The 27,443-nt window shown below is 56.6% G+C and overlaps 1 protein-coding gene across 1 annotated transcript in view; it reads right to left on the reverse strand.

The window, feature by feature from the left end:
• MYOM3 (myomesin 3) overlaps nt 1-27,443 on the reverse strand; it is a 52,070-nt gene that overhangs the window by 19,580 nt on the left and 5,047 nt on the right. The window contains exons 5-20 of the mRNA XM_054721281.1: nt 26,451-26,608; nt 21,736-21,831; nt 19,824-19,912; nt 18,245-18,289; nt 17,657-17,797; nt 16,183-16,344; nt 15,419-15,560; nt 14,094-14,293; nt 13,360-13,413; nt 12,870-12,997; nt 10,131-10,314; nt 7,009-7,183; nt 4,188-4,309; nt 3,682-3,869; nt 3,290-3,416; nt 2,073-2,251 (exon numbers count right to left, since the gene is read on the reverse strand). Of these exons, the coding sequence (XP_054577256.1) occupies nt 2,073-2,251; nt 3,290-3,416; nt 3,682-3,869; nt 4,188-4,309; nt 7,009-7,183; nt 10,131-10,314; nt 12,870-12,997; nt 13,360-13,413; nt 14,094-14,293; nt 15,419-15,560; nt 16,183-16,344; nt 17,657-17,797; nt 18,245-18,289; nt 19,824-19,912; nt 21,736-21,831; nt 26,451-26,608 (2,190 nt within the window). The remainder of the gene's footprint in view (nt 1-2,072; nt 2,252-3,289; nt 3,417-3,681; nt 3,870-4,187; nt 4,310-7,008; nt 7,184-10,130; nt 10,315-12,869; nt 12,998-13,359; nt 13,414-14,093; nt 14,294-15,418; nt 15,561-16,182; nt 16,345-17,656; nt 17,798-18,244; nt 18,290-19,823; nt 19,913-21,735; nt 21,832-26,450; nt 26,609-27,443) is intronic.

The following is a 27,443-nucleotide window of genomic DNA, read 5'->3' on the forward strand; positions in this document are numbered from 1 at the left end:
CTCTGCCAGTCTCTCCAGGATGCCAGTCGGATTATGCTTAGATCTGTCAGTGGCCTTCAGGGTCAAGTTCAGATTTTGAGGTTTAGTACCTAGACTCCTCCTAACGTGACCTTGGCCCCTGTCCTCTTCCTCCTCTCTGTGCCCCCTTCATTCCAGGACCCCTCAGGGTCCCCACGTTGGTCACGTCCTTTCAAGCCTTCCTGACGTTGCCTCTGCCGAGCCCTCTGCCTGGAGCTCCCCACCCTCCACCCCCTTTCCCAGCTCATCCTTGACCTCCCAGCTCGGGTAGCTCCCAGAATCCCCCAGACACCCCTCTGTTGTACAATACACGGTATTGTAATTGCCTGTCACCCAAGGATGGCTCCATGTAGGACCTGCTTCCAGATCTGACACTAAGTAGGTGTCAAGAAGTATTTGGTGAATGACTGGGTGAGTGAATGCCACATGTAGAAATGGTGCCGATCACTGAGGCCGGCCCACCCTGTCCGGGGCCAACTTATGTGGGGGATGGGGGGGGGGCGGGCGCAGAGAGACCATCCATTTCGAGTGGCTCTCTTGGGCCAGCTGCCCAGCACTGGCCGACTCTACGCAGGGAGCTGGCCCCGTGGAGGCGGCGACTGCAGAGTCTCAGAGCCTTCCCCAGGCCGGGCTTGTCCCCCCTGATTCTTAGGTGGCCTTAATGTTATTTTTTCAAATGAAAGTGTTTTTTTTTTTTTCTGGTTATAAAAGAAACACACTTGTTAGGGAAACTATTAAAGCAATTGAGAATATAAAACGAAGGATTAAAACTCCCCCAGCGGTCCCATCCCCAGAGACAACCAGAATTAACAGTTTTGAAATAATCCATTTAGACTTTAAATGCACATCATTCGTGTAGAAACAAGACATGCGCCGTATTGTTTTTTTCAGTGTCTTGTTCTTTCCACACTGTGTTGGCTCCTTCAGCCTGTCTTTTCTGCTGGTGCTAACGCACCGAATGCTCATGCGTGGACTTGAAATCCCCACCCTCCTGCCTGCTGGTGAAAGACACCTTCAGGAAAGTGAGTTGGAGAAAATGTCCCTCTTTCCTGAGACGGCAGAAAAAAAACCTAATCCTCATCCCGGAACTCTGCCTTAAACAGGGGAGGCCTGTGAGACCCCCTGCTTCAGAGCTGGAGGCCGTGACCCAGGTGGCCTGGAGTCTGGGGTTCTCATTGATTGTCTACATCGGTCACGTGTGTCTGTGAAGCATGCTTCCATGGCGCCTGGTTTCCTGCCTGTAAAACAGCTGTGAGGTGTCTGTGATGCTGGGGATTGTGTGTGCTTTCCTCTCTCCTACAACCACCACCGGTGAATACAGCCAGTGATTCTGCCAGAGTCTTGTTTATCCAAAGAGTTTTTGTTCCTCATTCAAATTAAAAAACATATATCTGCATATATGTTTGTTTATATGTAATATGTGTACTACGATATACATATGGTACTTAATGTATGTCCTACTCTATATTCTGCTTTTTTTTCTTAGCCACATATGATGGCTACATTTTCACGTCAATATGTACATGTATGTCGACCTCATTCTTTATCCTATTGCCACTCCTTGAACCACCTAGTCTTCATGCTCCCTGCATACGATCCACTTAAAGATACACTCTGATTTGTTTAAGCAAACCCCTTGATGGACAGTTAAGTTGTTTCCAACCTTTGCCTTTATAAACTATGCAACAATGAGCATCGTCATCCTTAGATCTTTGCACACTTGCTTAATTATTTCTCGACACTTCGATCCTTGAAGCAGAATTCCTGGTTCCAAGAATGAGCATATCCAACTGCTGATACACCTCACCGATTATAAGTGCATTTTTAGGGAGGAATCTGCTCAGAGTGGAGCAGGTTAAGTCTGCCAGCCAGCCAACCAGTACCAATTCCTGTGTGACCCTGGGTAAGCCACTCCCCCTCTCTGGTCCTCTGCTGCCATTAAGTGAGGACAGTACTCCCTGAGGGTCCTTCCAGCTCTGATGCTTTGTCGTCCTGCCTTGTCCAGTGGCAGGGAAGGCTCAGGTGGCCCAGAGGATGGAGGGGCAGGGACTCACCCTCAGGTGGGTGCCAGAGATGGGGTCTGGGGTGAGTGGCTTCCACTGCTCAGAGCCTGCCTCCTGGAAGCTGATGAGGTAGCCTGTGACCGGCCCGGCCCCCGTGTATAGCGGGGGCTCCCACTGCAGCATCAGGGAGGCGGCCCGCACCTCGAATGCTCGCACGTCATACGGGGGACCTGTGGGAGATGGGGTAGAGAAGGAGTTGGGCAGCCAGGCAACCAGCCAGACAGCCAAATGGCCAGCCAGATAGCCAGATACGAAGCAAGCTTGTCAATCTGTCAGTCACATCCAGGCCTGGAAGCCCTGATCTGGGCATAGTGGGGACCTGGCTGGCCTTGGCTTCATGACAAAGCTTGTACTGGGCCTGACGTAGGGCTAGAGCCTCCCATCCCCATGCCAGGCAGCATAAATCCTCCTAATGTCTTTGCAGTTTCAATGTTTAGTGGAGGGCCCATGGGTGTGGCCTCCGGAGTCAGATCAGCAGGGCTCACGGCCCAGCTCTACCTTTTCAGGCTGTGGAGACTCTAGGCAAGTTACTTAGCCTCGATGTTCCTGTTTTCTCATCTGTAAAATGGGGATAATAATAGTCCTTATAATATAGTGCTGTTGTGAGCATTAATGACATCATTTATGGAAAGTGTAAATACATAGTAAATACCCAGTAACTATTAGTTGTTTATCATTATTGCTGACTGAAGCATCACACATAGTAATGACCTGCCCTTCAGGTAAAGGTTTTGTGTAGAAAACAGAACTGAGCTGCACAGAATGGTGGAGGGTCGTGATCCTCCCTTCCTGGGGGGAGGTGAGGGGCTCCTTTGTGAGGAAACTAACAGGGCTGGGGGAGTGGTGTGCAGGTGACCAGCCCTCCTGGTTTGTCCAGGACTTTCAGGGGTAAAACCAAACTGGGCAAACTGGGATGAGTCAGTCACCCTAGCAGAGGGCCTTTGAGACTGGTCTGTGGCGAGAATCAGAAGCCAGAGGATGTGCTGAGCTAGAGGATAGTTTGTGCGGGGGTACAGGGTCAGTTGACGGTCAAGGTCAGGGGTCCTGCAAGGCAGGGTTAAGACTGTTTGTGTCAGAGATCACAGGGTGCGTTGGTGGAAGGGCCAGGGGTCTGGTGTCTGGAACCCATAGAGCGAACATGGATGCACAGAGAGCTCGACAACGGGCATCACATTGGTTAGCTTTGGGGAGGAGGGGTGCCCTCTCACCTGGCTGGGGCATCGTCCACTCTTTGCACTCAAACAAGCCGCTGGGCGCCGACAGCTCGCCGACGCCTGCCAAGTTTGCGGCCCGGGCACGGAACTCATAGAAGTGGCCTTCGCGAAGGTTGCTGACCTTGAAGAGCGGAAACACAGACTGAAAGCTGAAGCTGGGGGGGGGGGGGGGGGATGGGGGAGCAGAGGAGCAGCAGGAGTGTGGGGAGAGGTGCAGAGCAGGGAGTTCTTGGGGCTTTAACGAGATTGGCCACGTGGGTCTGCACGGGAAAGTTAGCTGCACCGAGGAGGCCGGGGAACCCGAGGCCCCGCTCAGCCTCAGGACCTCCAACGGTGACTCCCCCGCACAAGCCGGGCACCAGGCGGCGGCCCCGTTCCAGCCTCACCTTGCAGACCTGGGTCGGGACAGGCTGCTGGTTGACCGGGTGCCAGTCCAGCTCCTCCGAGTCGTGCTGGTCCAGGAAGTAGCCCAGGATCTTGCAGCCTCCACGACGCTTGGGGGGTTTCCACCCAATGACCATGTCATTTTTCCCGCAGTTCAGGAGGATGAAGTCATAGGGGGCAGATGGCGTAGCTACGGGGAGGCAGGCAGGTGAGGCCAGGGGCAGTCAGCAAGCCTCCCCAGTGGGCGCCCACCCTGCTCTAGGGGTACGAACTTAGCCAGAGGTGCCCGCTAGTGACCTTGACTTTGCCCCTGGGAGGGCACCTGGTCGGGCGTCACTGCATGGACTCAGGCCACGGGTACCGCCTTCCCAAAGGAAAGGGTGGTCTGGGAGGGGACGCTCCCGCTCCCCTCAGGGGGCTTGTCCCCACTGGGCTCTGGGATGGACCCTCCACGATGTGGTGTGGAAGGCCCTGCTCTCTGCCAGCCCAGAGCTGCCCGAGGACTTACCCAGAGCCTGCTTGACCCTGATGGGTTCGGTGGCCGCTGAACTCTCACCTACCCCGGCCTCGCTGACTGATCTGACGCAAAATTCATATTCTCTCCCCGTCGTTAGCCCGGGAACCGTGAACCTGGGAGAGAAATGTGCAGCACTCAGGGATGGCCACCAGCTCGCAGACATCCCAGAACTTTCCAGAACAACCTTGTGGGATGAGTGGTAGCCAGCGTGGCAGGATGCCAGGGTCTTACCTAGAGCTACTGCTCTTGCCCCCAAAGGGATGCACACACCTGGAGGGTGAAGTCCTTAATTAAAGGTTGGAGGAAGGTGGTCAAAAGGTATGAACTTCCAGCTCAACTAGTGTGGCTCAGTGGTTGAGCATCAACTTATGAACCTGGAAGTCACGGTTTGATTCCCGATCAGGGCACATGCCCGGTTGCAGGCTCGATCTTCAGTGTGGGGCAGGCAGGAGGCGGCCGATCAATGATTCTCTCTCATCATTGATGTTTCGCTCTCTCTCCCTTCCTCTCTGAAATCAATAAAATTCTCTTTTTTAAAAAAAGGTACAAATTCCCAGTTATAAGATCAATAAGTACTAGGGAAGTAATGTCCAGCATGGTAACTATCGTTAACTCTCCTGGTTGATACACGGGAAAGTTGTTATGAGAGCTCCCATCACAGGGAGAATTTTTGTTCTTTTCTTGTTATCGTATCTATATGAGATAACGGAGGCTAACTAAACCTATCATGGCAATCATTTCACAGCGTCTGTAACTGAAACCATCATGTTGTACACATTCTACAGTGATGCATGTCAATTGTTTCTCAATAAAACTAGAAAAAAAATGCCGTGACGCTCCTAGAGCGCACCGCTGAAACGTGAATGCGCGGGGAAGGTACTCTTGGAGGCCCAGGTAGCGAACCGCTGAACCGCGCTCCCTGCTACCTCTCCGGGACTTTGGACCTTGTCCTTGCAACACGGTGGCTTTTATTATCTGCACGGATGTTGCGATCCTAAAACACGGAGCCCCTTTAAAGACTTCCAAACAACACTGTCGTCCAGAAACATACAGGTTCACCCTGCTGCCCCTTCTTGGTAAAACCCAAACTGTGGACCTCCTTCTCTCTTTCCATTTGTCACCATTTTCCTGAAGCAAATCTTGTTCTACAGGGAGTTTGACCTTGAGGAGCCCCAAGGATTTAAATCAAGGTTGATGGTCGCTGCAGCATCAAGCTCCCTGCTCAGGGACACCCACGTCTAACGGGCAGTATGCCTTTAAGAGAGAATGAAACACTGCAGGGATGGTGCGCAGGCAGCCCCTGAGCAGGTGAGGCTGGGGGTGACCCTGCTGGGGGCTAGCCCCTGTTGACGATGAATGACGACAGTGACAATAATGCACCCCGTTTCCGTGGACTCTGTGTAAACTCAAGGCACTTGTCCTAACGCCCTCTGTTACTTACCCCTGTTTTGAAGATGAGGATGAAGTTGAAAGTTGGAGGGGACCTGATGGATCAAACTGTCCAGTTTCTTCATTTTATAGGTTGGAAAGGTCCCCCCAGAAGGAAAGAGGTGTGCCAAGGGCACACAGCCAATTGGGAACCCAGCTGAGTCCCAGCACAGCACCATCATGTCCATTCATTCATTCAGACATTTTTGAGCATCTCCTATGAGCCAGGCTCTGTGGGGCCCAGCAATATGGCACCGAACTGACCACCACAACCCCACTGAGCGTCCCTTATGCTGCCACCCAGGCAGCTCTCCTGGGCAGCAGGGTCCAGCCTCTTTCCAGCCATGAGACCTGTAACCTATGACATGCTCATGGGTGACGAGCTCCTGGACATACCAGAGAAGCATGCCACCCTCCCATGTGCGACACATTCCCCAGGCATGACATACCCTTTACGTGACTCCCCATCAGCCCCTGCCCCTCCTCAGGAAAGCACACTCAATGCAAGTGGGGGGAGAGGTCTTATTCTAGGAATAACTCGGACTCTGAGCTAATTTGTCAAACACCCAATTTTCCTCCAAGTTGGAAACGTCAGCAGTAACCAGTTATGAGCGAGCCCCGCAGCGGACTGTGAGGCGCTGAAGACCAGAGGGACAAGCTCCTGTCGCTTTTTCTGGATAAGATGATCTCGGGGTTTGGGGCCCAGGTGAGAGGAGCACAGCCAGGGGTGCTCAGGGCCTGCCCAGTTCACCACCTGAGCCCCGTGCCCCACAGAACCTCAACCTGAGAGAAGTCATGAGCCCAGAAGCCTGAAGGCTCACGGAGCCTGCAGGACCAGGGCCTCCGAGAGAGGCGGGGCCTCGGAGGGGAGTGGGAGCTGGAAAGGCAGGGGGACTGGAGTCTGAGCTGAGGCTCAGAGAGGACGAGTCCCTGACCAGGCAAGTGAGGGATGGGGTCTGAACCCAGGCCACCCTGGTCCTGGGGCCACTGGCTGCCCTGTCCCCTTTGCTCTCTGCATCTCTAAGCTCCTGGAAGGATGAGACCTAACGAGTCACCTCTGTCTGCAAACAGGAAGCCTTCCGCAAGTGTTTGCTGAAGTAGAGGCCATCTGGGTCAAGTCCTAGTTCCTCCATTTACTAGATGAGGGAATTCTGGGAAGTCACTTGACCCCCCTGTGCCCCAGTTTCTTCACATGTCCAGGGATCATAACAATAACAGTCCTAAGGTTATAGGATTGCAGTTAGGACTAAATGACCTAATATCTGAAAAGAGCTTAGAGCAGTGCCCGGCATCCAGTGCCGCGTTGTGAAATGGTGGGCTTCATTGTTCTTACGGCGCCTCCTTGGAGGATGCCCTGGTGCAGGAAGGGGTGTGGCCAACTCACTTGTCGCCCTGGATGGGTTTGTTGTTAACGGTTTGCCACTCGGATGATCCTGCCTCCCGGGAGTAGATGTAATAACCCAGGAGCTCTGAGCCTTCTTTCACGGGATCCCAGGTCAGGAAGACAGAGGTCTGTGTGTCTCGGAAAGCTTGAACTTGAGCTGGAGGAGGGAGGGTCGCTAAAGACAGAAACATGGACTGAGTAAGGATGCTGAGTTACATGGTACTAACACGATGGGGCGTGGTGGGGTGTGGGTTCCAATGTGCCCCGGGGCTTTGGGCAGCTCTTTCCTTGTCCCAGAGGCGTGCCCCAGACTCTTGTATTCCAAAAGTCCTCTCTCCTCTTACCTACAAACATCTCCGCTTCCTCACTAGAGCTCCAGTCATTAATCCTTACTATCTTCCTCACTTAGAAGTCACCAAATCTGCAGTTTTCCTCAGTGTTTATCTTCAATCGCTAGAAAACTTGATTTTCTTTCCTTGAAATTTCTCTATTGACTTTCCTGGCTCCCTGAGACTATGCTCCTTCAAGTGGGGACTGCCGTGATTTGTTAAATGGACAGATGGATGGATGGATGAATGGATGGATAGATAGATGGATAGATGAACAGATGAACACATGGAAGGGTGGAGGGATGGAAAGATGGATGGATGGATGGATGGATGGATGGATGGATGGATGGATGGATGGATGAATGAATTGACACATGGGTGGATGAATAAATGGACACATGGATGGATGGATAGATGGATAGATGGATGGATGAATAGATAGATGGATAGATGAACAGATGAACACATGGAAAGGTGGATGGATGGATAGATGGATGGATGGAAAGATGGATGGATGGATGGATGGATGGATAGGGGATGGATGGATAAATAGACAAATGGATGGATGAATGAATAGGTGAATGGATGAGTGAATATATGGCTGGTGCAGGAGCTTTCTTCTCTTTCTACTTCTCAAACTTCTTATATATCTTTTGGGGCTCCCCATCTTTTTTGTCCCCAAATGTGGGACTCCTCCAACTTCTGTTCCTTGACTTGCTGTATTTTTCTTCTCTCCTCTCATCTTAAGGGTCCATCTATTCCCTTGCTTTCAACCCTCACCTCTCTGCAGGTGACTCCCCAGACTTTAACTCCAGCCCTGCACTCTCCCCTGAGTTCTAGAGCTCATCTTCCATTCTCCCCAGACACTTTCCCTTGTGTTCTGGTGGTGCCACAAAGTCAACAGGAAAAGGCTGAACTCAGCATCCATCCAACATAAATCCAGTATCCACCAAGTGCCTGCTCGGAGCCAGGCTCTGCACTCGGCACAGGTGATGTACTGAGAGATAGACTTGAGGTCCTGGGCACACGAAGGACCTGTCAACAACTCCAGCCTCTCAGGTTGAAGACCGTGTGGCAGCAGATGAAGGCTGGATGGAGGGGAGAGGCTGGAAGGAGGCCACTCAGGGACCCCACGTGCACAGGAGACCTGATTCTACCCAAAGGCAAGAACTTGAGCCGAGGGTTCCATGGTATGGAGTAGTCCTCAGACCGAAATTAAAATTAGGACTTCAAGGAGGATTTCATGACCCGAGGAAATGTTTGCAACATAACGTTTACTTTTAAAAGCAGAATGCAAAGCTCTAAAGCTCTCCTATGGTTTGATCAGACGTTGAAAAAGATGCATTGATATGTGTGTGGTCAGAAGGCCAGAAACCCAGGCATCCAGATGCTCACAGTGGGTTCCCCTGGGCAGTGGGATCATGCGGTGGGGGGAGGGGGGCTAGGGGATGAGGGGGAGTACTCTTTTCCTTCTGTTTATCAATTTCTCAGTTTATTCCTCCTTCCCTTCCATCCTTGCTTCCTTCCTCTCTCACTCTCTTGCTTTTTTGGGGGTATTTTCCCATCCTATCTAATAATAGAGTAACATGTAAATTACCATCACTCCGCTACGCCCACGATTGGGCGGCGGGAGGCTGGGGGGCGGGACTCGGGGTGGCCTATCCGGCCATTGAGAGGCACGGATCCGCTGCCACTGAGGACACCCAGCTGCGCCTCTCAAGGGCAGGGTAGCCAGGTGTCCGTGGCAGCCCCCCTCAACAGCAGTTGAGAGGCGCAGGGGGCAGGAGTCCCGCTCCCTGCACCTCTCAACAGCAGGGTAGCCCCCCTCAGCGGCCACGGACCATCAAAAGTGGGGGAGCTGGGTGCCTGTCTGCTTCGGCACCAGGCCTTTCAGAAGCCTCTGCCGAGCCGGAGGCTTCTGAAAGGCCTGGTGCACCAGCGGACAGGCACCCAGCTCCACCGCGAAAAGCGAAAGCGTGTAGGGGACCCTACACGTGCATGATTCAATCATGCACTGGGCCTCTAGTTTTAACATAATTTCACTTCTAGAATACAAGTCAATAGCTTTTCTTTTTCCTCCCCTCCTCCCCCATCTTTTCCTCTCCCTTCCTTTTTTGAACTGTGCTGGAACCTTGCTCTCCGGCTAGTGGTCCAGAGACAGCCCACACCCAGTCACAAGCCACTCATCGGCCAGGCCCCAAATCAGGCCTAAACCTTCGCTGGACCGGAATGAAAGAAAAACCCCACTGGCCCACCAACCCAATCACACTTATTGTGAACGTGCACAGTCATTCGGCAGTGAGGACACCGGGGCTGCAGCTCTGAGATGACGTGCCCAGGCCCACGCCGTGCTGAAGAGGAGCGCTCTCCTAGCCGGTGAGCCAGGGCTCGGGTGGGACAGCTGAGCCCCCACCAGGGAGGGGGCAGGAGGCCTGCTCAGGAGGCAGGAGTGGGTGCTGGTTGGAGACCTTTAGAACTAAGGGACCACTTGGTCACACTCAGCACCTATGCTGGACCCCGCTGCGTTCTGCAAACTGTGAATTGTGGTTTGGAAAGAAAAGCCTGTTCTTCCATGAGACCTCTGCCCAGAGAAATGTGATTTCTGATGTCCTGACACTCCACAGGCTGGGGGCATGCTGCTTTTCAGCTCCGTGGAGGTAGGAGCAGTCAGGGGCAGGGAAATGGGCGTGGCCCTGCCCCTGTGGCCTGGGGGCTCACAGCCCTGGATGCTGACAGCCCACTGCCCGGCCCGGCCTGCCCCGCCCCCACCCATCCTCTGCACCACACAGGCACCTGGCTTTCCCCGCAAGGCGATGGGCTCGCTGGGCTCCGAGGGGTCGCTTATGCCGTACTGGTTCATCGCCCGCACCCTGAAGACGTACGACTTCCCTTTCTCCAGATCCAAGAGGGCGAATCTCCGGGATTTCACAGGAGTTTCTGTGCGGATGGCCTCCCAGGTGCCACTACCTATGACCGACTGTGACAAAGGAGAGAAGCTCGCGCTGGTGAAGCAGTTGCCTGGGCTGGCTCGTGGCTGCCCACTTCCCACACGTGCTCTCATTAACGTCTATCCCGGCCAAGGCTGCCCCTGAACGCCTGAGCTCTGGATCCACCCGCCCCCTCGCCATCTCTCCCTGGATGCCCACTGAGCATCTCACCTTCAGCATGTCCAGACCTCTTCCCTGGAGCGTGCCCCAAACCGAAGCTGCCCGCATTAGTTAGGTTTTGCTCAGGCCCAAACCTTTGGAGCGGTCCGGGACTCCTGCCCTCTTTCCCGCACACCCCAAATATGCTCCGCCCCCCCATGCAGTTGGCTCTACCTTCAAAATGTATCCAGAATCCAACTGTGCCTTACCACCCGCACGTCCCCCGCCACAACCTTGGTGCAAGCCACCATTGTCTCTCATCTGAGTTATTTCAGTGGCCTCCTAACTGGCCTGCCTGTTCCTACCTTTACTTCCCTTCAGTCTTTCTCTCTCCAAGTGATGGCCTGAGGGCTTCTTTTACAACACGGGCCAGGTGGTGTGCCGACCTGCTCAGAACCCTCCCAAGCCCCACATCTGCCTTAGAGCGAAGGCGTCTCTAGGGTCTGGCCCTTGCCACCTGTCTGGTCCACCCACCACGGCTCTGTGCCCCCTGCTGCTCCTTGACGGTGCCAGGCCCAACCCCTGCCTCTGGGCCTTTGCACTTGCTGGTCTCCCCACCTCTCCCCCGCCACAATGTTCTTCCCTCGGAAATCTCTTGGCTGGCTCCTCATTCCCTTTAGGCCTTTATTCAGAACTCACCGTCTTGGGGAGGCCTCCCCAGCCCATCCACCTATGTCAGCACCCTCCCCTCCCTGCTTTATGTCTTCCCCCTCAGGGCTACCACTAGCTAACGTGCTAAATATGTTACTCATGTATCTTGTTTATCATGGGTCTCCACTCCCTACTTGAATGTTGTTCAGGAGGCAGGGGTTTTTGCCTGCACCTGGGGCCAGTGACAGTACCGGCACACAGGAGGTGCTCCATCTATGTCTGTGGGATAAATGAATGAATAAATGATGGCAGGTGTTAATTTCCCCACCGATGGGGAAACACGGGTCAGGGAGTTCTGGAAACTCGGCAGAAAGTCATGCATCTCACAGTTTGTGTATTTGGTATTTAAGCTCAGGTGTGGGTGCCCCCAAACCTGCTCACTCTCCACAGCGCCAGGGGCCCCAAAGGCAGCTATAAATTCTGCATCTCTGGGCAGATAGAGGGTGAAGAGCTGAGGGTGATGCAGGCTAGCGAGGCACCCAGAGGCCACTGTGCTGAGTCTGGGTGTGAGACTTAAAACTGGGAAGCACCAGGGGACCCACTGACCCTGCCTTCCCTGTGCTCCCCCCACCACCCCCACCCCAAGGCCCACCCAGCGGCTGGCGGCCTAGAGCCCAGCGAGGCAAGAAATCGCCCGAAAACCAGTGAACATTTCTGAACACTGTGTGCTGGATTCCGTTCTAAGTCTTACAGCTTTAATTAATTTGATCCTCATATTGACCCTATAGAGTGTGTACAATTATTATCTCTATTATATAAGAGAAGAAACTGAGGCACAGAGAGACTATATAACCTCCCCAAGGTCACACAACTAGTAAGTAGCCGAGATAAGATTTGAACCCAGGCAGTCGGACTCCAGGGTCTAACCATTAGACTCCACAGCCTCACCAAACACATCCTCAGTTCTTGGAATGGCTTTCCTATGTCAGAGAAATAGGTCACCCGTGAGTGTGTGAAGAGAGGCCCATTTGGGCAACCAGAGGCAGAGACGCCTCCCTGGAACCTTTCTACTCATTGATCCACTAATCCTGTGCTGTCCACCTACTATGCGCCAGGGTCTAGAGCATCTCCTCGGGAGGTGTTTACAGGCCCATGGCTGCTGGCCTTGGCTGAGTGCTGCGTCTTATTTCACCCCCACGGCGGGGGGAGGATGTCCATCTATGCTGGAGGAAGTTAGGAAACTGGCTCACACAGCCCACGTCAGATTGGAGTGATCTGTCGCCACACTGTCCTCCACTGTGACATCCACTCCCCATCGCTGCCCCCTCCCAGACACCTGCTCCCACCCTGTCCCCGGTGAGAACGGCCTCCTCGTACACCCCCGCCCCGTGCCCTGCGAGTGCCGCCGGCCATGAGCCTGGCTGGCGCGGACCCGCCTGGCTTCCCTCCCATCATGGCTCTGGCCAAGAGGAGTTGTGTGGCCTGATGCGTGGTCCGATGCCAGCCTCGGAGGCGGGGATCTTACTGTTGTATTGTTGTCTGTGTCTCTTAATTTTGTGAGTTTCTATGAACAGCCTTACGCACTGCCATCAGGAACGGCCTTTCAGGGCTGGAGGAAACCTCAAAAGGCCATTTAGCCCCCCTGCTTCTGTGAAGGGCCACCTCAGGGAACGCTCTTCCCTGCTCTGAAGGCCTCCCCAGGGACATGGCCTTGCCCGGGGCTCTCGGCACTTCCCTGAATCCCCACAACCTGGTCCCACAGCAAGTCTATGTCTCAGGCCTTGGGGTCTCCTACCTTCTCCAGGGAGTATGCCAGCGGAGCTCTGCCCCGGGGTCTTGGCTCCTCCCAGCCCAGGACCGCGTAGGCCTCGCGGATCTCGCTGGCATGGACATTGGTTGGAGGCGAGGGGATGGTCACGAAGTCTAGAATCAGAGGCATTAAGGGCAGAGATGAGTGGGCCCTTAGAGACCCCCAACCTCAGGAGGAAACTGGGGCCCAGAGAGGGGCAGGGACTTGCTCCAGGTCACCCGGCAAGGCCGGCAGAGCTGGGGCCAGAAGGCGGGCTGCCCCATGTCCTGCCTAGGACTTTCCACCCCGCCCACGAGGGGCACAGCAAGACGGGCCACTCTCACCTGAGAACTCTGGCTCCTCCGACTAGAACGCTCCCTCACATCCCCCACCCTCCAGGGACAGCTTCCGTCTCTCTGCCGGTTTGTGGACCCGTTTCCAGAACCATGAAGGGGGCTGGAGTCTTGAGGCAAAGGGTCAGGAGGTTCCCACGTACCTTCCAAATCATCTGTGCTGATCACGATCTTGCTCCCCAAATCAAAGGGGATCTCTAGGACGGAGAATGGAGCAAGTTGGGGGAGAAGTAGGGGCGCAGGGGACGTGGGGGCTGGGTCAGGAGGGTCTGGGCGGGACCTGCCCTGCTCAGGGGTGCTGATTCCTCCCCCTGTTCCTGGCCGTGGCCTTTCATTGTGTGACCTCAGGCAGGTCCTCTCCGGGCCCCAGTATTCCCGGGGTCCAAAGTGGAGAACTGCTGCTCTAAGCGTGAGGGATGCTGTGTCCTCTTGGGACAAGCGAGGACAGAGAGGAGGAGTGATGTGCCTGGGCCAGAGACCTGGGCGCAGTGGAGCTGGGAGGCAAACCCAAGTCAGGTGGGCTCCTCAGGGCTGGGGGGCTGTGCCCCTCCCTTCCCCAGGGGCTCCGAGGCAGGGCTGTTTTCCTCCTTCAGATCGAGAGTATCTGTAGAGGTGCTGTGGTCCTCCCTCAGCTTAGCATCTCCTGTGGATGGGTTTGTGCTTCTCCATCGGACTACCTGTGCCCTCCCCTCAGGCCCGGGTTCCTAAGGACGGCACTGTGCTTCCTCCCACAGACTAGAGGCGCCTGAGGCCGTGTCTCCTCCATCAGCTCAGAGTTCCTGAGGGCTGGGCTGGGTCTCGCCCTTGGAATAGGGTCTGGAATGGGCTGTGCCACCTGTCTCCTGGGCGAGTCCGTCCCTCAGGGCCTTGCACCCACCTGTCTTCCTCTGGGCTTCATCGGGGTCACCCATGACAACCGGTTCTGAGGCCTTGGAGGGGAGGCTGCTGCCAGCCTTGTTGACGGCTCTCACCCGGAACCGATAGCTCTGGCCTTTGACGAGACCTTGGATTGGGCACCGACAGGTCTCGCCGGGGGCCTCATGGCAGGGCACCCATTGCCCGGACTCGCCCTGGCACCTGTGGGAGAGACGCCAGCTGCAGCCCCTGCCGGTGACTCACACCTTCCCTGCTTGAGCCTCTACCAGGGCCATCTCCCTGTCCTGGGCTGCCTGCGGATTCAAGTCCTGCTCTCCATTCAAAAGCCTGGCTCCAACCGCGGGCCCCCAGGAGGCTGGGGTCATCCTCCACCTCCCGGGATGGAGCTTCCATGCCTTTCACGGAGCTGCCCCAGGTGCCTGCAGCGGTGCTGTGCCCTCCACACCCATCAGCTCATTGAATCCCAGCAGCCCCGGAGTAGGGTGTGCTGACTGTCACTCTGCAACCAGGGAAGCCCAGCTCAGAGAGGGAGGTGACTTGCCCAAGGTCCACAGTGGTGAGTGGTGGATTAGGATCTCACCCGAGGGCTGTCCATGCCGGAAGTCGGCGTTCGCTCCAGATCGACCCTCAGAGAGGGTCCCATTGCCCTCAGGTCGTTTCACAGCACCATTATGGGTGGGATGGGGCAGTGGTCACATGTGGGTCCAGATCCTGACTCCACGCTAATGAGCAATGTGACTTCGGGCAACATCATCGCCCTGTGTATCTGTTTCCTCATCTGTAGAACGGGGCACCAAGGAGCCCCTGCCCCTTAGATGGGGTGTTGGAAGGACGCAGTGGTAAGGCACGAAGCCCCAGGTACAGGTCCTCCAGCCCGTCAGTGACAGGCCTGCGTGCTGCATCAGGCTTGGGCCTCAGAGCTGGCAGCGCTAAGGAGGCGGGTGTCCCGGGCCTCCCCGGCCTGGTGTGCCCCTCCCTCTGGGGTCACAGCCACTCTGTCTCTGTCACTCAGGTGGGGAAGTAGTCAACAGGGCACATGTGTCGGGTTTCAGGCACTTAGTGTCCCCCCCCCCACCTCCGGCCTCCCCCCCCCCCCCCTCCCCCCAGCCCCTGCTGTAAACAGTCCAGAGGCCAGCGGCTGACTCCAGGGTGGAGTTTCACTGAACACCCTTTTATTGCCCCTAAAGTGCGCAGCACAGTTGACCTTCTGCCCTGTTCAGAGATGAGGCATGGGGCTCCCTCTCCTGTGGCCCCATTCTTGTCCTCACAGCCAGGCAGAGGGCTCCCCTCCCCCCCAGGGACTCTGCCACTCAAGCGCTGACTCACTGCTCAATGGAGTAGCCGGTGATGGGGCTGCCCCGAGTGTCACTGGGCGGGGTCCAGGTCAGGATGAGGCAGTCTCTGTTCACATCCAGGCATAGGACATTCAGTGGGGAGCCCGGGGCCCCCATGTTCTCTGCTGCAGCATCTGAAACCCGAGGGGGTGAGAGGGGAGGGTGGGGAGAGAGGAGATGGGGAGGCTCTTCCAGTCCATGTCCACCGGGCAGCGGCTCCCTCCCATGCCCGCCCAACATCCTCTGCCATTCCCCATCCAGGGGCTCAGCTTTGGTCTTGAAGACCAGGACCCGAATAATAGCGTCCTCCTCTCAAACCACAGCATCGGGGTGGGGGGACTACTACTAGGGGTCACTCTACACCTCGCACGTGGACAATTGGCATCATTAACCTCTGAGCCTCGGAGCAACGCCCCATTTCGTAGAGGAAAAGTGACTTGCCTAGGGTCACCCCGCCAGGGAAGTGGCCAAGCTCGGAGGCAGAAATGAACCAGGGACTAGAGTCACACCAGCCCCCGCTCAGCCCTCCCCTCCCCAGCTTCCGCCAAATCTGAGACCGTCAGATTGTGTTCTTTGGAAGGTCATAGGAGGCCACAGAGAGCCTTGGGGAGACTCTAACCCAACACCCCCATTTTCAGCAGGGAAATGGAGGCCCCAAGGAGATGGGGACTTGCCCAAGGTCCCGCAGCAAATCTATCCAAGACAGAGCCCCGGTCTCTGGGCCTCAGCGGCCCCTCTGCCCCGCCCCCACCTCACCTCTCACAAACACATAGGTGCTCTGCTCCCGGGGGCCCAGGGGCGAAGGCACCTGGACCGTGTAGAGCCCCTCGTCCTCCTTGTAGGCGCAGGACACCTTCAGGGACGCCTGGCGGTCTGCATAGAGGGTCTGCCGGCGTCCTGAGGACCTTATCCGCTTCCCTGATGAGGAGAGGGGTCCCACGTGAGCTCATGGGGGATCCCGGCCTCACCTGGGAACCTGCAGGCGCCATGGGGGTCCAGGCAGAGGTGGGGCTGGTGCGGCTATAGCCTGAGGCTCAGCTGGGGAGTCAGGGCGGGGGGGAGGGGACCTCCAGGGCTTTGTCAAGGTGATCACTGAGCTCTCCAGAAGGCTTGGGGGTGGGGCAGGGCCCAGGGAAGGGGTTTGGGACCTCAACCAGGGGAATGAGGATATAGGGAAACGGCTGGGTTGGTGGCTCAGTGAGCAGTTGGAGGTTCTGTGAGAAAGGGTACACAAGAGATGGGCCTGTGTGAGGGTCAGGGGCTCTGTGAGGGGACAGGGGACTCGTTGAAGGGGCTGGGGGCTCTAGGAAGGTGTGGGAGCTCAGTGAGGGGGGATAGCGAACTGAATGGGGTGAGGGCTTGTTGAGGGGGGTTCAGAAAAGGGGTGGGGCTCATTGAGAGAGCTGGGGTGTCAGTGAGGAGGGTAGAGGGCTCATTGGGGGGGTTAGAGGTCATCGAGGAGAATGGGACCTTAGGGAGAGGAATGGGGACTGAGGAAGGGGCTCTGGGACTCAGGGCCACGCTGTTGGGCCGTCCTGCTCTTTGTCCCACTGAAAGGCCCCTCCCTCCTGTCGGCACCTCTATTCTGGAAGACCCACAGGCTGGGAAAACATCTACACTTGTTATTGCAGCTGTTTCTCGGGGCTCCCCATGGCCTCTCCCCTCCTCCGCCCCTCCTGTCCCGGCAGGTGCAGCCTCCCCGGCTCAGAGGCTCAGAGCTGCGGTGCTGGGGGAGCGGCTGTACCCCTTGTCCTTTGGCTGCGGGCCTGGTCACAGGCGGGGAGGCGGTCCAGCCGTCCTCCTCCCTGGCTGGGCACCTCCCTGCCGTATCTGACCAGCCTTCTGCAGCCTTGCCTGTGCCACCCGGGGCTCCCAGCTCACGGGTGGTGTTTATTCACCAGCACCCACACCCTGACTCTGAAAAGCCCTGCACGCCTGTCACAACCTGCCCTGAACCCCTCGTGCCCTCCTGCCCCCTGGCCTGGCCTCTGTTCCCGCTGCTGTGGATGCCATCGCTCACTCTTAGGGCTGAGCCAGGGCCTGACCACGGCGGGCTCTCAGCGGGCAGTGGCTTCCTCCCGCCTCCCAGGCCGAGAGCCCCCCGAACGCCTGTGCCTCCCCCTGCCCTGCCACACTGGTGCTCGGGGCCCAGGGTTGGCCACGCAGCCAGGGCTCCAGTCCCTCTCCCACGTCTGCCTCCGAAGGCTGGGGCCCGGGACTGGGGTCCTACCGTCTCGGAACCACTGAAGGTTCTGCTCCGCGTCTAACACATCTTCTGAAAACGAGCAGGTCAGGGAGAAGGGTTCCTTCTCGCGGGCGAAGACCGGTGTCAGCAGCGAAGTGAAGTCCACGTTGGGGCCGAACGTCAGTCCTGGGTGGGGCCAGACATTGAGGACAGAGGTCTCCTGAGGCCGCCGGCCTGGGGCTTAGGTGGGAGAAAGACCCCTTCTGGGGTATCCCCACGCTCTAGTCACAGTTCTTGAGGTGCTTTTAGCAAGGAGGGGGGCCTGGTCCTGGGGTGGGGAGAGATGATCTAGGGGGGACCAGATGAGCCGAAAGAACAGCGACCCAAAGGTCACGTCCATTTGTCTTTTTGCCTTTGCCCTTTTCACTCAGTTTTGGCCACTGGGCAACTCAGCAGCTGCCTTGGGACCCCCAGAAACCAGTCTGCAAATGTTCACAGCTCAGAGGCGAACCCATGGGGACATCCCTTAGTGGGCAATGGACGGCTGTGTTCTAAAGGGGGGCCGTGGGCGGCCTGATGAGAAGCCCCCTCCTCCCTCCTCCCGAAGGCTCGGCCCTCCCCCAGCCTCCTTACTTTTGAAGATCTCCGAGTCGAAGCCGGCCTCCTTCCCCAGGTAAGCTGAAAACCAGAGCACGCGGAGTCTGAGGCGGTTCAGACCCGCGTTCCTGCTAGATTGCGGCGGCACGTCCCTTGGTGTGGGTTTGAGTCCTGCTGTGGCTCCCCCTGGGGCTCTGGGAAAGTTCCTTCGCCCCCCCTGTGCCTCCGTCTCTACCTCGGTGAAATGGGGACTGCGATTCCCACCTGGTGGTGGTGGGGTTCCGAACAAGTGAATTCACGTGAACAAAGCCCTCAGCCAGAGGCGCTCAATAAAGGGTTTTCTGGCAGCTGGCGTGGCTCAGTGGTTGAGCCTCCACTTATGAACCAGGAGGTCACAGTTCAATTCCTGGTCAAGGGCACATGCCCGGGTTGCAGGCTCCATCCCCAGTAGGGGGCGTGCAGGAGGCAGCCGTCAATGATTCTCTCTCATCATTGATGTTTCTATTTCTCTCTCCCTCTCCCTTCCTCTCTGAAATCAATAAAAATACTTTAATAAATAAATAATTGGCTTCCTTCCCTTGCCCGACTCACTGCCAGGATCACATAGTCTTCATAGAGGTAGAGCCTGGTCAGAGCAGGGTTTTGGGGTGGGGGGATTAGGGGAGGGGCAGTGCTGAGGGAGCCATCAGGGGGCTTAAGGGTGAAATCCAAAGGGATATTGGCACAGACCACCAGAGAATAGCAGGAACGCTTCTGTTCACATAGTAAGCACCATGTGCCGCATATTAACTTGTTTAATTCCACCATAGGCCTGCGGGCTGGTGCCCTTTTAATCCTCTCATACAGATGAGCAAACTGAGGTATAACCGCCCAACCAGCCGGAAGCTGTCATGTGGCATTGGTCCCTGGAAAGAGGTCCAAGACCTGCCGCCCGAGGTCACCCAGAGTCCGTGGAAGACTCAGGATCAGAACCCAGAGCTCCTGCCTCCCAGCCCAAGGCCTTCCGCGAGGACCCCCACAGATGCTATGGAGGTGAGGGCAGGGGAGGGGTGGGAGTGGCAGGCAGCGGGTGGTCTCAGTAAGAACCTGGCTGGAGTCTGGGGGCCAGGAAGAAGCCTGGTGGATCCAAAGTTGCTGGCCTTGATGGAGAGGGGAGCGGGATCTGGCGGAAGTGAGGGGAAGGATGGGCGGGCCGAGGGGGCAGGGCCCTGAAGCCTGACCGTGGGCTTGCTTCTGGGCACAGCCAAATGGGGCAGTGGCAATCAGGAGGGAGTTGGTAGGGTTTGGCCTTGGCCCCCGAGGACCCCTCAGCAGGGCAGGTGGGGCCAGGTCACCCTCAGAGGCCCTGCGCTGGACCTGGACCAAGCCCAGCCTGACAGGACAAGCGCTCTTCGGAGACGGCTGTACAGGTTGTGCAGGCTGAGGGCAGGGACGCTCACTTGCTCCAGAGAACCCAGGGAAGCAAGCATCGCCATGGCTGCCCCGGTCCCCTGATCCCGGGCCCAATACCCCTGTGCCGGGGCCCTTCCTGGAGTCTGACCGCAGACCCAGGTCCCCGTCTGCTCCTCCTGGGTTTGCTGCGGGCCGGCCTGGCTGTGGGGGCGGGAGGACTTACTGCGGACCAGGACTTTGGCGAAGGAGGAGGCCTGGCCGTAGGCGTTCTTCACCTTCACCGTGTAGGTGCCTGTGTCCTCCATGGTGCACCTGAGGAGGAGAGAGGGAGAAGTGCCCCCAAGACTGCTGGGCTCCCTGGGAAACTCGGGTCCCCAGCTGCGGGTGGGAAAGTGGGGCTTAACGGGGAGGCCTGGGGTTGGGGAGACTTCAGGCTCTGGCTCGGGCTCCACCTCTGAAAAGCCGTGTGCCTGTGGGCTGGCCACCGCCCCTCTCCATGCCGTGTCCACCTCTGGGAACTGGGGAGCTGACATCCCCTAGCCCCGTGGTCGGCAAACTGCGGCTCACGAGCCACATGCGGCTCTTCCACAAAATACCACGGCCTGGGCGAGTCTATTTTGAAGAAGTGGCGTTAGAAGAAGTTTAAGTTTAAAATATTTGGCTCTCAAAAGAAATGTCGATCGTTGTCCTGTTGATATTTGGCTCTGTTGACTAAGGAGTTTGCCGACCACTGCCCTAACCCATCTCCGGTGGCAGTGCTCTGAAGATATGATGGATACTGCTGACTCTGCAGGAATAGAGAGGTTTGGTGCCGAGCCCAGAGTCACACAGCAGCTGGAATTCAACCAGCTTTAGGGCGGAAAGCCCTCTCCCAGGCATGGCCTCCCCCATCAACACCTGCAGATCAGAGGCCTGGAGCAGGCTCAGGGCACAGGCTTGCCGAGACTCGCTGCCAGTCTGTGGCAGACCTGGGCCCGATGCCAGGTGTTCTCAATCTCAGGCCCAGGTCTCCCCACCACCCAGGCCAACCCTGCCATGTTCGCAGTGGAGGCTTGGGCCAGCTCCATCCCAGAGGCACCTAGTGACAGAGTGTTTGGCAGGATGTGGCCCTCTGGCACCCATCAGCCAGCAGAGAGGCCCCTAGGTGTCCCCTCTCTCCCCCCTGGCTGCTCAGGGCAGGGAGCCCTCTTGCTTTGAGGGCCAGTCCCACCTGCCTCTACAAGTACCCCCGCCCCCCTCCAGGCCTGCATGCCTTCCCTGGCTTCGCAGCCGCCGGGACACCTCCCTCGGTAGCATTGTACGGCCGGGTGTTGATCCATGTGCCCCTCCATTGCTTCTGAGGGTAGGGCCAATGTCCTACTCACACCTGTGTCTCTGAAGCCCAAGCTGGCTGAAGTAGAGGGTTTGGTGTATCGAGAAGAACCAGGATGGGAGGAACTGGCTCGAACCCGGCCCTGCCCTGTGAAGCTGTGCAGGACCCTGACCGCTCGCAGCCTCTGTCTCCTCACCTGCAACAGGCTTCCCTGCAAGGACAGTGGTGGGCGCTGCCCCCTGACTCACAGCACCGAGCACAGGGCTTGGCACCAGGAGGAATTCAACACGTGGCAGCTCAGGAGTAATGCAGACTTGGGGACTGCTTTTGTGCCTCCCTCCACACACGTGGCCTCTTCCTGCAAAACCTTGCTTTAGACTCACCATCTCCCAAAAGGCCCAACTCTTCCTTCCAACTGCTTCTCCTTGCACTTGTGTGTGAGTGCATGTGTGTGTGTGTGTGTGTGTGTGTGTGTGTGTGTAAGGATTTGTGGTTTCTCTCCCCCAGCAAGGAGCTCTCCCAGCTTGCCTAGCTCAGCCTTCAGTCCTTGCTCCTAGCCTCTGGCCCACGTTTCTCATTGTGTATTCCAAGGCATGTGAACCTCATGGGGGTGTGTGTTACATACTGATTACTGAGCCCCACTCCAGACCTACTTCATCTGAATCTCTGGGGGTGAGAGGAGGGTCCTTCCGCGAACTGGTGTTTTAACAAGCACCCCAGACACGTCTGAAGATGCTGCACGCTCAGGAAACAGCTCCGAGGAAGGGCTGGGAATCCTGCTTCAGGGGTATTGGGGCCCGAGGATCATGGCCCACAGTCTCACCTCCTAATCTCCAGGGTCAGCAGCCCGTAGTTGTTGGTGATTCGGTACTTTCCGGGAGGGAAGAGGCGGGGATCGATCTGCATGTCGTTTTTGTACCTGTGGAGACAGTACAGCGGTCTGTGGCAGGCAGTGTGGGTTCGAGCGGGAAGGATTTGGAGCCTCTGGGACCTGGGCTCCAACCTCAACATTGTGCTGCTTGTGTGATCCTGGGCAGCACTTTCACTGATCTGAACCTCGGTTGTTCTCATCTGTGAAATGGGTGTAAGCAAGGCAACCAACCTTGAAGGGTTGTTACACCGATTAAATGGGATGAGATATGGAAAGCTTTTCTCCAGCACCCTGAGCATTACAGATGCTCACAAGTTCATTCCTCTGCTGGGGGGCAGAGAAGAGGGGGCCTGTAACTAGGGATAGCTGCTCCTCCCCATATCGGGATACCTCCAGGGAATAGACCCTAGATTTTCTCTCCTCTGAGGCGGGTGGCCAAGGAAGGAACTCCCGTCCCTACCTCCCTGTCGACCCCTCAGAACAGCGGTTCTTTATCTTGACTCTTGAAACACTAGAGGCAACTTTAAAAATCTCCATGCCCAGATTTGAAACATAAGACTTTGGGAATTTGCATCCGAAATTACTAATTATTCTCCTATAGACATTCTCCTCTTATTCTAAAAGGGACAGAAATATATATAACATATATAACCTCTGTTTCTGCTAGGTCCGTGGTCGGCAAACTGCGGCTCGCGAGCCACATGCGGCTCTTTGGCCCCTTGAGTGTGGCTCTTCCACAAAATACCACGGCCTGGGCGAATCTATTTTGAAGAAGTGGCGTTAGAAGAAGTTTAAGTTTAAAAAATTTGGCTCTCAAAAGAAATTTCAATCGTTGTACTGCTGATATTTGGCTCTGCTGACTAATGAGTTTGCCGACCACTGTGCTAGGTGTAGCCAGGTGCCTGAGTATTGTCAACAGAAAGGAAAACAGGTGTCATGTGGCTGCTCCCGCCCCTTTCTGTGTCACCTTCCCTTTCACCCCGAGGCCCACTGTGGCCGGGACGACTGCCATCTCGCAGAGGGAAGACCAGGCCTGATCCCTGAGTAACCCCGCCCCACCCTGTCTACATCAGACACTTCTATGAAAGAAAAATAAACTATCTTATTTAAACGATGAAAAAACTCTCCATGCCCAGGCTGCGTCCCAGAATTAAAATCAGAATTTCTGGAGGTGGGGCCTGGGCATCGGTGTTTTTGAAACTCTCAGGTGATTCCCGAGGGCGGCCCAGCGGGTCCCCGCTGCTCCTGGATGCCGCTGCTTGCTTCCTGTGCACACCTGGGTCCCGCTCTCCCTTCCGAGGTGATGGTCTTGCCTCTGTCCATAGGCCATGGAGGGAGGTCTGGAGCCTGCGTCAGGGCTGGCGGATGAAAGTCTGTGAAAGTTACGAGGCCTTGACACATATTGCTGTGTGACCTTGGGCACGTCAGTGCCCCTCTCTGGGCCTCTCTCTGCGTCCATGAGGCTGTTGCATGGACAGTCTGCCCCAGTGGTGGTTGCAGTTGAGAGCAGGCCTCAGCCGAGAGAGGGCACCCTGGCCTCAGTGCGTTGCCTTCCTTGGACCTGGCTCTCCCACGCCGTGCCCTGTTTGTCTCCATGGCAACCAAACAGTGCCATGCCCACGCTCTACCACAAACACCGCAGGCTACACCCTCTTCTGAAAGGGATCCAACTAGGTCTTCTGTGGGGAGGTGGTGCCTCATTTGCGTGCCCAGCCTCTCCACCTCTCCCAGGCGTGGGGGCCAAGGTCAGGCCTCCCCCGCATCAGGGACATTCCAGACACCTCAGCCTGGCCAGCTCTGGGAATGACCTGGACCGCCTGGGACCTCGGTGCTCATCCTGCCCTCTCTCTGGGCTTCTCCTGCCTGTACACTGGGCCCTCGTTGGCATGGGCTGTGCTGATGATCCCAAGTGGCAGCCAATCATAAAATAGCATCAACTGAGACGGTGAGGACCGGCGCCCAGCCCAGAGCCTGGCTTAGAGATGGCCACCTAAAAGAGTGACCGAAGTTTATTTTTTTCCATACGTATTTGGTGTTAGATTTTAATTTTTAAGGCTGCTCGGCCTAGGCCAGTGGTCGGCAAACTCATTAGTCAACAGAGCCAAATATCAACAGCACAACGATTGAAATTTCTTTTGAGAGCCAAATGTTTTAAACTTAAACTTCTAACGCCACTTCTTCAAAATAGACTCGCCCAGGCTGTGGTCTTTTGTGGAAGAGCTACACTCAAGGGGCCAAAGAGCCGCATGTGGCTCGAGAGCCGCAGTTTGCTGACCACGGGGCCTAGGAGATTGATTCTGACATCAGGTAGAATCATGTCCAGGGCCCGCTTCTGCAGCATTAACATGGCCAGACGGGGGCCTTGCCTACCCTGCCCTGTTACTGCCCCTGCATTCAGGAAGTGCTCAATAATTGCTGAATGAAGGACTCGCCTGACAAGCCTGGTGGGCCAGGATCTTCCTCCCCACCTGGGGGCTAGGTCTCTACTGGGGCCCGGACAGAGCTCCGGAGGCCAATCCCAGGATGACGTGTGGCCCTGTCGGAGGTGATGGATGATGGAAAACCAACCCCCGGAGCCAGGAGCCCCGGAGGCCGCCTGAGTCCCTGCAGCTGGAGGTGGGCCTGGCCTGGCTCCCACCCCTTCCAAACAAGGAATGCTGTTGTGGCAACGTCGCCCTGCTGTGGCAACAGGGCTGGCAGGGGTAGAAACGAGCCCCTTGTCGAGAGGCTCCCACAGAAGGTCTTAGAGGTGGGCCTCAGTGCCAGGACGGGCAGGGCAGGGCTGGCTGCCGGGCCAGGACAGCTGAGGCGCTGACCCCCACGTGGCCCAGCCCAGCTGTCGGACGCAGTCCTCCTCGGGACCAGAAACTTGCAGGCAGGGACCGCTGTGGACCCCACAGCATTCCAGTGCCCTGCATGGTGCCTGGCACGCTTGTTTGAATGCATGCCGCCTGGCAATGGCCAGCCCCAGGGTCAACACCCTCAAGATGCCTTTCTTGACTGATCCTGGCTTAAGTGCCCTCTGTTTCTCTGACTTCTGAAGCATTACGTGTGCTTTAAGGGGAAAAATGAACTATAATTATGACTTCCCCACTCTCTCGGGCGGTGGAAAGAGCGATGGGTTGGGAGGCAAAAGACCTGAACTTGAATCCTAGGGCACACGGCCTCTCTGAGCCTTGATATCTTCATCTATGAAATGGGGACGATAGTCCCTCCCTCATGGGTGGCCTCGAGGCTCAAATGAGAGGAAAGTGCTGGGTCAACGTAAAGCGGGTTCAAGTATTAGATGTTGCTTTTTCTTTTGTGATCTCGTTTTTGTGTGTGCTTATCTTCTCTCTCCTACTAGACCATGGTCTGTTCACCCTCTAGATCTGGCTTATATGTCACCTCCTCCGAGAAGCCTTCCTGGATCCTCCAGGTGGAGACAGCCACTTCCTCCTCTTCCCCTTCGTGCTTTTAGCTCAAATGTCACTCATGAATTCATTTCTCCGTGTGTTGACGTTTCTCTTCTGGGCTGAGAGTTCCTCTAGGTGAGGCTGTGTCTGAGTCATTTCTATACCACGGTGCCCGAGTCAGGGCCTGGGACAGAATGTACTTCTTGCAAATATTGGCTGAAAACCCTTTCTCATCTTCCAACGTGAGTTCCCCTTAGACTCAGGGGAACTCAGGAAGCAGTGGGCTCAGCTGTATGAAGGACACGCCTCCTTCGGTCATAGAACGGAGACCCCGAACATGGCCATGCCCACTCCCATCTCCACCAGCTTGTTCAGGGGACACCTGCCATCCCCCAGGAATGACGTCTCCTGCTTTTCGAGCACCTTTCAAGTTCTGAGAGCTTCCACATTGTTGTGGCATTAGATCCCCAGCACATGCAAGCTGGACAGGAGGTCTTCAACCCATTTGACAGAATAGGAAGCTAAGGCAGGACTGGAGAGATTAAGAGATGTAGCTAAGCCGAAACCGGTTTGGCTCAGTGGATAGAGCGTCGGTCTGCGGACTGAAAGGTCCCAGGTTCGATTCCGGTCAAGGGCATGTACATTGGTTGTGGGCACATCCCCGGTGGGGGGTGTGCAGGAGGCAGCTGGTCGATGTTTCTCTCTCATCGATGTTTCTAACTCTCTATCCCTCTCTCTGTAAAAAATCAATAAAATATATTTTTAAAAAAAGAGAGAGATGTAGCTAAGATCACACAGTGAGTTAGTACAGGGAGAGGGAGCTAAGCCTGGAATGCAGGGTTCCCACTCCAGGCCTGAGCCCCTTCTCATTGTAGGGCCCCTGCCCTCCACACCTCCTCTCCTGCTCCCCTGCCCCCTGCCCTGCCTCCTGCCATCATCCTCTAACCCTGGGGATCCCCAGCTGGGAGCAGCTGCCTTCTCATGCCACCAGAATCATATTTTTACAAGTGCTGGCTCCCTGGTGGCTCCGTCTTCTAGCCCCAGGCTGGCTGGGAGGCAGCTAAGAATAACCCCTCCTGAGCCTCCCCGGCAGCTGCTGCTCTGTTTGGGGGACGGGCAGGGCTCAGGGTCTGTGGGGCTTCCGCTTTTCTAAGGCAGCAGGAACTGCTGGGGAGGGACTGGGCTCCTGGAGGATGTTGGGAGTAAGGAGCTCACACTCACGTAACCATAGAGATGAGGCGAGGACCCTTCTCTCCGGCCCCAGTGTCTTACCAGGTGACCTGGGGTGCCGGCGAGGCCTGGATGGTGCAGGTCAGCAGGACCGTGGTGTGCTCCCAGATGGCATGGGAGCGAAGCGGGATCCAGAACCAGGGCCCCCGGCCGGAACACAGCTCCCTCAGCTCTTTGGCCTCCCGAACCTTCTCCTCTGTCTGGAGGCAGGAGAAGGGCTGTGACCCCTCTGAGCCTGGGCACCAACGCTCCCCCATCTTCACGGCCACCTCTCCCCGACACCCGGGCTCTGGAGTCAGAGCCACGTGAGCTGGAGCCCCTCAGCAGCATCGGAGAGGCAGTGGGGCCCGTGACCTGTGGAACCAGCGGGCCTGGGTCACGGCCAGACGCTGCCACTTCCTAGCTGTGGGACCATGGGCAAGTCCTCAGGTTCCTCTTCTGATAATGACATTCCCCCACCCTCCTGTGGGGCTGGAGTGAGGAGTCATCGAGTTAATGTGTGAAAACCATGGGCGTTGCTCTCCTGCCCAGGGAGGGGGGACGGAGTGTGACTTCAACCCCGGACATTTGTCAGGAATAGATTTCCTGGGGGCCTGCTGAGCTCTGGGCCCTGGAGAGTGACTTTAGGAGCTCAGTCTCATTTAATTCACATCTCAGCCCGGGGCTGGTACAACCACGGGCATCTACTTTGCAGACGAGAAAGCCTCAGGAGGAATCAGTTGCTTGTCTAAGGTCACACAGCGGGGGGGTGAGGGCACCGGGATTCAAACCCGGGTCCACGTCCAGGGCCGGGGTTCTTTCCTGATGTCCAGCTGCTTCTTGAGAAGGGAGTAGAGAGCCCAGCCGGAGTGGCTCAGTGGTTGAGCACCAACCTATGAACCAGGAGTTCATGGTTTGATTCCCGGTCAGGGCACATGCCTGGGTTTCGGGCTCGATCCCCAGTAGGGTGCGTGCAGGAGGCAGCCAATCAATGATTCTCTCTCACCATTGATGTTTCTATCGCTCTCTCCCTCTCCCTTCCTCTCTGAAATCAAT

The sequence above is a fragment of the Eptesicus fuscus genome, chromosome 9 (assembly GCF_027574615.1).
Source record: "Eptesicus fuscus isolate TK198812 chromosome 9, DD_ASM_mEF_20220401, whole genome shotgun sequence".
Classification (NCBI taxonomy): domain Eukaryota; kingdom Metazoa; phylum Chordata; class Mammalia; order Chiroptera; family Vespertilionidae; genus Eptesicus; species Eptesicus fuscus.